The 11,207-nt window shown below is 30.1% G+C and overlaps 3 protein-coding genes and 1 long non-coding RNA gene across 4 annotated transcripts; 3 read left to right on the forward strand and 1 right to left on the reverse strand.

Moving 5' to 3' along the window:
• Positions 1,428-3,739, reverse strand: LOC104787538. The gene is made up of 5 exons (XR_767960.2): positions 3,493-3,739; positions 3,313-3,397; positions 3,152-3,180; positions 2,710-2,763; positions 1,428-1,625 (listed from the first exon to the last, which is right to left on the reverse strand). It is a non-coding gene; the product is annotated as an uncharacterized LOC104787538 (long non-coding RNA).
• LOC104787539 lies at positions 6,505-7,213 on the forward strand. The gene is made up of 2 exons (XM_010513145.2): positions 6,505-6,654; positions 7,062-7,213. The coding sequence occupies exons 1-2, from the start codon at positions 6,546-6,548 to the stop codon at positions 7,211-7,213; spliced, it is 261 nt and encodes an 86-aa protein (XP_010511447.1). The 5' UTR covers positions 6,505-6,545.
• On the forward strand, positions 7,232-7,648 carry LOC109132968. The gene has a single exon (XM_019245478.1). The coding sequence runs from the start codon at positions 7,240-7,242 to the stop codon at positions 7,396-7,398; it is 159 nt and encodes a 52-aa protein (XP_019101023.1). The 5' UTR covers positions 7,232-7,239; the 3' UTR covers positions 7,399-7,648.
• LOC109132909 lies at positions 8,440-10,812 on the forward strand. Its single transcript, XM_019245372.1, has 3 exons — positions 8,440-8,466; positions 9,400-9,463; positions 10,656-10,812. The coding sequence occupies exons 1-3, from the start codon at positions 8,440-8,442 to the stop codon at positions 10,784-10,786; spliced, it is 222 nt and encodes a 73-aa protein (XP_019100917.1). The 3' UTR covers positions 10,787-10,812.

The raw sequence follows: 11,207 nt of genomic DNA on the forward strand, positions 1-11,207 counted from the left end.
ATGGCCATGAGAATGGTGAAGCTTTACAAGCCTTATGTAGTCTTCAAGGGCATGTATGTATAACTCTCTCATGACAGTATATATATAATCAAAAACAAGTAACAAGTAAGTTTATTTGATTTAATATATAAAATTTTCTTGTACCAAATGCAGATTCGATGATAAAAACCTCGAAACATTACGAATCAAGAGTGAAGCCAAAGAGCCGAACAAATCGTTTGGCACCAACCCCAAATTTATTGATTGGGAGGACTATTTTATGAATACACATATCCCTGGCCTCATGACACACGTGTTGAATAAGTAAACTTCGAATACAAGTAGTATACGAAATCAAGTAAACAACAAGTTGTATTACATGTGTGAAGTCTACTTACTATAGATAGTTATAGTTATACAAATCGGTCATATATAGCGTTGCTTAATAAATGTACGTATCATATGTTTGTATTTTGTCTATCTAAAACCCTTCGTATTGCCTTTGATTGATTTATATTATCGTTCAAGTCTATATATATATATATATATATATATATACCACTTAATTTGCTTTTTTCTGTAAAATGATTCAATCAATGAAACAACAAAAATTCAAAAAAACAAATAGATGGTAAATTTTACATTGAAAATTATAGACATATTAATAAAATAAAACAAAAAAAATAGTCTTTAAAATATCACTAATTACGAAACAGAGCAAAGATATGATTTGATAATAAAGTTATGTGGAGCTTCTCCAGCAGCAGCAATAGAGTCTTCCAAGTGGACAACAGGCCGACCATGCAGACGTAGTCATCCTCCAGGAACTAATGTCCCCGTTTCTCAATCTCCTTAATACTCACACCCTAATACTTCGAGTTTGAGTCTCTATTTTGAAGCTACATGTTATATTAATTGTCTATTTTGAAGCTACATGTTACATGTTATATTAATTGTCTTTAGTTTTCTGGTTTATTGTGTCAGCCGTAGATGAACGTTATCACCTACTACGAATCAATGAAGGAACTAATACTTATTACTTTATTTTGGGTCCATGGTCAATTACTAATTGTCATTATCATAATCATAATATAAGTCCAGCTTACTAGTTATTATTACTAACTTTTTTTTTTTTTGATATCGTCGCTTTTTCTTTTGAGCATGCATTTGAAGAAAACAAAAAAAAGTCGGTAATTCTTCAAACTCTGAAACCGGCGTTGGAATAATTTTCTGATTTGTGTGGAATTTTGGGCTTAGTTCTATGCTATGAGTTGAGTGTCAACTTCAATGGACCTTATTAAGGCATAACCATCGGTCATCCCTTAAAATTAGGATCTCAAATTTACTTTATTAATATTTTAACATAACAATATTATCTAATTTTATTATTTATTTTTAAAAAACAATCTATACTATTAATTGGAGAGTACACTTAAGTATAAAAATAAATAAACAAAACAAGTATTCCATTACATGCCTTTACGATTTACAAAAACGAAGAAAAAGGAAAAAAAAACAGAGGGACAAATTGGTAAATATATTAATCAAAAGACGCGGACCTTATACGGATTTTATTAACTATGTATAACACTATTCGGATCTTGATTAAGCTTTAGATGTTTCCAAACAGATTACGTCATAGATACCTATAAAACAAATCATAAAATAATTAGGAAATAAGTATAACAAAACCCATAAATAGTTAAGCAATCCCGAAATTATCTGAATAACAAAACTAACTCATAATTAATTTAAATACCCGAAACTTATTCATCTCAAAAACTATCCAAATCGGATTGTATCATTTCCATAATCTCCAATTCACCATTAAATACTTATAACAAAGATGGCAATGAAAATTTCCACAAACTTCTCAAAATCATTTTAGAGCATCCAAATCGGACTGTATCATTTACATAATCTCCAATTCACCATTAAATACTTACAAAAAATATGGCAAAGAAAATTCCCACAATCTTCTCAGATTCATTTTACAGCAAACCCGATCTTACTATGCAAGTAAAACAATAACTGAAAATCTATATAAATCTATATTATTTTAAAACCTATGACTTAATCATTGTAAAAACTATCCAAATCTGACTTTATCATAACGATGATCTCTGATTCAAAGATAGCAATAAATCTTCTCATAATCATTTTATATCAAACACAATCTTACTATCAAAGGAAAACAATAAGTGAAAATATATTTTACGATTCCTACCTTTTAAAATTGTATCAACTCAAATATTCTTATCCTCTAAATTTTAGCAACTAACACGGATTTAAGAGTTAGAATTTATATAAAAGAAATATACTACCATATCTCATCTTCATTATTGAATAAGCATATTCTAGAATCATACCATTTCACCAAACTACCTCCATTAGTTCTATAAATACAGATCTCTACTCAAGAACAACACTTCCAAACAAAGACAAAAAAACTCGATTCCAAAGTAAGTTTATTTCTCTTTATTCTCAAGCATTGTTTATCAATATATAATATATTAAACTAATTATGTCACTATTGTCAATATATGAACAGGGTGAAGAAGAAAAAGATTTAACTGGTCCAACTATTAAAAAGTGCTCCTCAATCATCTAATACAAGGAGGCCTACACCATCTCACAATCCGAAATTCACAAGGAGTTCTACTAATATCAATCATTATATTCCACATAGTGCAGTTTTTCACATTTCTTCTCAAGAAATTAGAAGCTTACTTGGATCATGCGGAGAACCATATAAGACTGATCCAATAACTCTGATCTCTTCTCCTGCAAGTAATGAGTTTTTAAAGGTGAGACCTTTTTTTCATTTGTTTGCACTATAACGACTAACTGTACAACCATATCTATAAGGGCTAATTTTATCACAGTACCAATAGATTCATACTCTTTCTCTAGACTATGTAAAGCACCAAATATTTGATTGCAGCCATAGTCTTGCTTAACTTATTTGTTTTAAAATCTACTAATCCAAAAAGAAAAAAACAATGTTGTGAAGAAAAATAAATCAGATTTTAATAATTAGTGTTGGGTGTTTGGCAACAAGAACATCATTCAGTTTACTATCAAAAAGAACAATACGTTAATCTATTGGATTGATTATAATAGATGCCTTTGTTTGACCCAAAAAAAAGAGGTGCCTTCGAGCGGAGATTACCATTTCTTGCATGCGGAGATTATGAGAATCTGGAAATTAACAAAGACCACAGGTTAGATGAACACAGACTTAACGGTGAAAACGGTTTCATTTCCTCTCTATACTAGGCAAGTTTGAAACAAACTTTTGGAAATTCAGCTGGAAAAACAAAATTACCTCACCTCAAGAAATCAGCAGGACAAACTTCATCAACCAAAGCGATCAAATCATTTAAACTTTGTTGCACCTTCTTCAAATCGGATCTGGCTAAAAAATATACAAAGTGATAAAATTAGAACTATATATCTCTTATATCTTAATCAAAACGGAGACAAAGCATTGATTGAAAAATTCGATCTCACCAAAGTTATAGAAGGTAGCGACGACGACAACGCAAGACCAAGTGTCTCCGGAAGTCGAACTATCCCTCACGTTCTCATATGCAAACACGCTCCAATGGCGGTAATCGTACTCGGAAAGATTCCATGGTAAGCGTGAAACCCGGTTTCTTCGCGGGTCACATGAGAATAAAAAGAAGACGAAGGGAGAGAATCAGGAAGAGACATGCATGTCGTGAATCAAATCGATGAGATTCAGAAGATGGAAGAAGAAAAGAGACGACGGAAGAGATAAATGTCTCTGATTTTTTTAATTAAACAAAAAAACAATATCTCTGTTTTAGTTTTTGTTTTTTTTAATAACATTATTATGTTTTATTTTTGTCCCTTTTACTACTCAACATTGTCATTTTTCCTTTTTTTTTATTCATTGGATTTCTTCATAATAATCTCCACCCCGTAATTTATAATTTGGAAATTTATAATAAATTGTGTGATAATAATTGAGTAATTTGCCAAACAGTATTCTGAAAAGGATCAATGTTTTATTTTTAAACTTATCTATGAATCTTTTTGAACCATATAAATGAATCTTTTTAAAAAATCTTTTTATTTCTTTTTATGGATCAGCTTATAAATTGATAAATTAACATTATAGACTTAAAATAAATTAATGCTTACAATCTCAACATTGTCATATAAATGAATTTATTCAACATTTTTGAACCATATAAATGAATCTTTTTAAAAAATCAATAAATTGTTTTTATGGATCAGCTTATCAATTGATAAATTAACATTATAGACTTAAAATAAATTAATGCTTACAATCTTATATGTAACATGTTTTTTTTGTTCAAATTATCTAGCCTAACAATGTTCAAAATAACAATTAAAGGCATTAAAATTAAAGTGTGTTCCAATATAGATGAACCATACATAAAATAACAAGAATAAAAAAATTCAATTAATTTTATAATATTTTTATTATATCATATAACATATAAATATACTATAATTTATCTTCGTGTTTTTGCAAAACGCGAAACTTTGGTAATTTTGCCTTCTGTCCCATCATGTTTTCAATTGGAAATAAAAGTTTGTCTTATATCGAAAATGTCCTATATCAAGAATCTCCCATATTGGGAATGTGTTTTTTTTTTAACTATATATAATTCTCAAAACCTAACTAATTTGATTAAGTGTCAACTTGGAAAAGGGTAAATATCTACTTTATGATGATATCCAAATGGAAATACGAACTTTCCATCTGAATCTCTTACCTAATCCTTTAAATATTTTATATAAATTAGGAAAAAATATATGGAATAACCTAAATTATCAAACTGCGCAAACACACATGAGTCCCACATTACTCATATGGGTTTCACGAAACGGGTTTTGAATGGGTCAAAAAAATTTCAAATCTGTCCGAACCTAGTTAAACCAATAAAATTGTGACACATAAGCCAAAGAAGATGAGAAGAGTATCTGCGTAAATCTTCTGCCAGACCTTATATCTCTCTTTTTCCTCAATTTTTAAATTTTTTTGTTTTTTAATTAAAAGACATCCTCATAAGTTGTGCAATGGGAATGCTCTTAGATTAGACTTACCTTGGATCTGCTGTTGTGGCATGCCAATAATTTAACAAGGAGAAAAAACAAAAGAATATTGAACTAAAGTCAGATAAAGTTGAATCTCTGTTTTTTTTTTTTTTTTGTTGTAATTACCAATTAGAAGTCTCATACATATGGAATATATTGTCTTTGTCTGGTACATGTTGGTTGTATAATCATCTGGGTTCAATCCTCACACAAAAAATGCGAATTTTTTTTTAATTAGGGTTCTTAAGTTTTTTTTTCATTAATGTTTAGGTTTATTGATTTATAATAATGATTGGCGTGAGCCCTCGATGTAATCTGATTTGTATAATTCATGAAGAATTAATCCCCAAACCTCCTGCTAGATTGATGCCATTCGTGTTGCATTTATGTCTCTTATTTGAATATCCGGCTTAACTGTGTCAAAGCAATGTATTTTGTAATTTGATTCATTATTGTTTACCCTTTACCCAAAAAAAAAATAAATAAATAAATAAAACATAAAAAAGGAAAAAAGTAAAAAGACAACAGAAAAAACGAGATAGTAAATTTTAAATTCCGATTGTTAATTGATTTCGATAATAATAAAGTTGTCTCGGATGCGAAAGCGCAATCCAGACGAAGTCACGGCTTGCATGGCTTAGGGGAACTACGTCGCTTATTCATTTTTACTTTATCTTCTTCAAGACAATTAATTAGAATCCGTGTGTGATCAAGACAAAGAAACTCTAGTTACACACTAAGAAGACGAGTCAACTTGTTATAAAGAATATAGGAGTTGTGAAATGACTTTAGTGCAGTGGCTAAAGGTAAGTCCTTAATGCACAAGACACCATCACATCCAGGATCGAGTCCTATTCCCTACGAATGTAGAGATTAGGCTAATGGACCGGCCTGTTGTGGCTTAATGGTTGACAAAAAAAAGAATATAGGACTTCATTATTATGATAATGAAAACTAAAAGAAAAAATATAAGTTTATTACGATTTTTACTACCGGGAGCCGGGTACGTTACATAACTAATAAGCAATATGATATATTCATATTATTAAGCAAGGAAAGTTTGAAGAACCAAAAACAAAAACAAATCTTGACCAATTCAACTATTATTGATAGTGGCTTAGTGCGAGAGACTTTGCAATTTTCATTTCGACATAAGTCAAAGTCATCAGTCGGTTCATCTAGAATCCCAAGATCTCATACATATTGAGACACTGAAAATAAGGTGTACGAGTCGTTGCTATTGTCTTCTACATAAGTCAACGTACACTATTAGTCAGCTCAACTTTAATATTCTTCTCCACTAATTTGAAATGACAAAGAAGTCATGTTTGGTTTTATCCAATAGAAGGGACAGAACACTGTTAGGCTTGTAGCAATGTAGAAACCGCGTTCACTAGTGGTAATATATGTGGTTAGCGTCTTCTATAAATTTCACAAGACTTACATAGACAAAAACCACAAAGAAGGAGAGAATGGGTTCAAAGTCTCCAAGAATTGCTGCACTAGTGTTACCACTGCTTCTTATACTTTTCACTCTTTCCTCTCAAATTGAAGTCGTGGAATCTACAGGCCGCAAACTTTGTAAGTTTCTTTACAACAAATACAAATTTTATTTCTTAATTATAGATAAATTACCGTATATTTCAATTACATAATTAGATCTTATGAATTTTATAATCATATATCATGCAGCCTCTTGACTTTGATTAATAATGGTTTTTTATGTTATTGATTAAACATATCAAGAGGTTACATATTTGTATACAAATACAAGTCATTAGCCCTAATTATGTAATTTAAATATGCTAAATTAACCTTTGATTTTGGAAAACACATATACATGAAAACAGAAAGAGTGTATGGCAAGATATTTATTGAGATTAAACAATTTTTAAATAAAACTTGTGAAACGAAGAGCTTGAAATCAATTTCTCCACCAAAGTAAAAAACAATCTTTCTTATTTTTAGTTCGAACTTTAATATGGCAGCGTGGTGGTTTACGGGAACTCCCATTGTGTACACACCACCTTCAAGGTCATGTGGAACTTCTCCAGCAGTATACACTTCGAAATGGAGAAGACCCCGACCATGTAGGCTTCCTCCAGGAGGTGTTATTACTGCTTCTGATAAATCTCCTTAANTCTTATTTTTAGTTTGAACTTTAATATGGCAGCGTGGTGGTTTACGGGAACTCCCATTGTGTACACACCACCTTCAAGGTCATGTGGAACTTCTCCAGCAGTATACACTTCGAAATGGAGAAGACCCCGACCATGTAGGCTTCCTCCAGGAGGTGTTATTACTGCTTCTGATAAATCTCCTTAACTACGTGCTTTTGTGTCTCTGTGTCGGATTTTTCAAGTTCTATGCAATAATAAAGTGTCTGTGGTTTTAAGATTTGGTTTCTTGTCTCAAGTGTAGTAATTTAGTACACTTTGTCACGTATTATGAGTCAATAAACGAACTAATACTTATGGTTAAGATGAGTCGATGATGGATTACTAATGTTATAATATTATCCGGTATCATCATACTACGTACGCCTTCCTCAGTAATATCAATATGTTTAAGGTTTTGCATGCATGTTAAGAAACTTAATATACGTTTTCGCCTTTATTATATAATCAAGTATGAATTGTTTTTATANAAAAAAAAAAAAAAAAAAAAAAAAAAAAAAAAAAATAGTATGAATTGTTCTTTTCTTCTAATTCTTAATTATAGAGAGTTATTGGTAAATATTACAAAAAGTGCAAAAAATACAAATATATATCTTTTATGAAACAATAATTTCATCTAAAACATCTCTAGTAAAAAAAATATTTATTTGATTCAATAGCCAAAATACTGTTTGAATTTGAAAGTTATAGAGTAACCTTTTTGAGATTTGCAATATTTCTTATATTTTTTCTAATATGACATTTCTTGTTTGGTTTAATCTAATATGACATTTCAGTCCTTAACCAGTGCATTGACTACTTTTTATACACCCTCCCATGTATGTTGCTGTCACATCTAAAAAAACATGTGCTTCTTTAAATTGATGCAAACAACAAAGTATCATGTGTTTGACTAAAACCAAAACAAGAAAAATATTTTGGAACCTTACTGAAATGGTTCTCGAATCTTTTTGATGTTGTGGTTAATTAAGGCTTTAATGTTTCTACATCAGTTTTTTGAATCTGATATTCGAGGGAATCTATTAGTTTTAACTTTTAAGTATATGTTGACATTTTTGCAACACTTTGTGTAAAATAGCTAAAATATCTACAGTGAGTCGGTGACTGAAGTGTTAATGTGGAAGAAGTTTGTTGTGGAATCATAAAGGAAACCGTTTGTAAATGTGTGTTGGGCGTATACCAAAAATTCATGGGAAATATCGTAGGAGTTTATGAGGTTTTCTTGTAATTCTTAGTAGTTAGATAGTTCGTTTATGCGACAAAACAAAAAAAAAATAAGTCGTTTATGAAGATTTATCATTTGCGATAGGAGAAAATCAAAAGGAGTTAGGGTGAGATGTAAGACTTAGAAAAAGAAACTAGTAATGCTGACATATCCTATGATATATCATTGATATAAGACTAATATCAGGATACTAAAGTCAAGTCAAGCATTGAAATTGTATCCTGATATTAGTCTTAATAATAGCAAGAAATTGTATGTTGTTACTTGTCGTCCAAAACAGAACGCTTGAAACCGCGTTACATGTCATTCAAAATTAAAATATGTTAGTTTCAAAAATGATGTAAACAACAATAAAAATTATTGAATTGGCCTTACTCTATATATTGGTCAATAGAGATGATCATGATGTATGATAAAATCAAAGCGTATGGCAAAAGAATGGGTTCAAAAAAACCATCACTATTTTTGTTCTTTTCTTATCTCTTCTAACTAGATTAGGATCCGTGCTAGAGCACAGTTTGAAATTTTTATTATTTATATTATAATTTTTATATAAAATATAATTTATGTGATTGTTTTTAAAAGTTGTTGTGAATAAAACATTATGCAATAAAATCATATGCTAAATATGAGAACTTGAATTTTTTTTTAGATTTTGTTGTTAGTATAATCGAAAATCACTTTTAATCCGTTGAAGAGTGATTAATTTTTAAGTTTTTGTTGCCTATATATGGTTAGTTAAATAATCTGTAGAGATTCTTTTTTTTTTTTGGAATATCCTTTTTAAGAGAATCTGAAATCAAAATTTAACTATAATGGTTACAACCCATATAACCTATAACCTATCAAATAATCAAATAATTAATCTTATAACCCATATTAAGTCTACACAAAAAAATTGTGTACTTCTGTTTTATTATATAGGAGATTTTGATTTTCACTATTTCTTCTCAAGTTAGAGTCGTCGAGGCTACAAGCCGCATACTTGGTAAGTACTAATCTTTAGAGATTTGAAAAAAATCACAATCATCGGGTGGCATAAGCTAAGAGGGGGTATTGGATTAGCATTTTGAGAGATTTGGTGGATTTTAGTTTTTGTGAAACTTTGAAAGATATCTAACGATTTGATGGAGTTTTAGAAGATTTTTAATTTTAATAATTAAATATTAGTGATAATTTTATGAGATTTGTTAGGAGATTTTGGAGTATTTGGTATGGGTCAAAGAGATTTTTGGACACGTTTACCTCCACAACAACTTTTTATTCACTTTTTTTATGCTCTCTTTTATGAGTTGTTCTTTAACCCGCATAATCGAGAACAGAAGAGGAATAAAAAAATAATAACAAATGTTTAGATTGAGTATGTGGGAGGAGATATGATGATTACATCCACCAAGTAAATCCTAGTCACCAAGCATATTTCGGCTATAGCCATTGTTCTATATAAGACCTAATGATCTAAAGTCTAAACTCTAAACACATTTTAAATTCCTAATCACAGAACAACGATTAGCGATTTCGACTTTCTCATGTTTTAAATAATATAAAATGTTTCAAAAAAATTCTCCAGGTTAAGAGATTTATTGTTCTTAAGGGAGATGCAACTAAGAGCGAGAGTATGATATTTGAAGAAGAAGTGTGAAAGATATACAATTGACTGAAGAATCAAAATCTGGGTTCAATATGAAACTGAAAAGAGAATCCCTCCTCCATTGAAGCTCTGTTTTGGTAAAGTGAAGAACGACAAAAAAAATTGGGTTTTTTTTTTTTGACGAAAGGAACGATGAGAGTATTTGTCAAATCCTTCAAAATAACACTTTCAGATGTGAGATTTGTTCATTCCTAATTTTCAAGTAAAAATGTATCCAAAATCTCTCAAAATCAGCTTTTAGTAGTATTTTTAAAAGTACTTGTTAAATTTGAATAACAGTAGATTTGATATGACTTTTATAAATCATTGATTGAATAACAAGAGATTGTGAATTATTTTAAATGATTTTATGTAAATTCCAAATTGAATAACATGGTATTTGTGTAAAGATTTTAAAATCACAAGTTGAATAATACCTGATTTTAAAAAAAAATCCAAAATCTTCTAAAATCATGGTTCAATACCTCAAACAAAAAAAATTTATTCCGTAAACTGAGGATTAATATGTAAACTTCTTTTGATGTTGTAGCAAATGGAAGGACCATCGTGTGGACTCCAGCATCAAAGTCATGTGGAGCTTCTCATGCATCGTGGAAGAAGTATCGCCGACCCTGTAAACGTCCTCCAAGATCTGCTCATGCTTCCTACAACTCTCCATAAGACCATAAGACATTTTCACGTTTAGTTTTGGAATTTCGGGGTTATGCGAGACAAAGTAAAGTGTATGGTTTTCAAATTTCGTTTCTTATCTGTATGTCTAAATCAGTGTGTAATGTCTAAACCATATAAGGATATAACTTTCTTAATCTCACATATTTTCTTTCAAAAGAACATGAACTTCTATTACTAGCTAATAATAACGTAAAATATTGCAAAAGTCAATCTGGTACACAGTCTGATATATGGCAAAGATGTGGCATCATAAGAGGCAAATTCACTACAAGAAAGCATGGTTTTAGTGACACCAGTATTTGTCACTAAATCGTTGCAACTAAACTATAACAACGCTTTTGTGACGACTAATAAATCGTTGCTACTAGCTCAACACAAATAAAGATTCGTCACAATATCGTCACCAGTT

Source organism: Camelina sativa, chromosome 5 (genome assembly GCF_000633955.1).
Source record: "Camelina sativa cultivar DH55 chromosome 5, Cs, whole genome shotgun sequence".
NCBI lineage: Eukaryota > Viridiplantae > Streptophyta > Magnoliopsida > Brassicales > Brassicaceae > Camelina > Camelina sativa.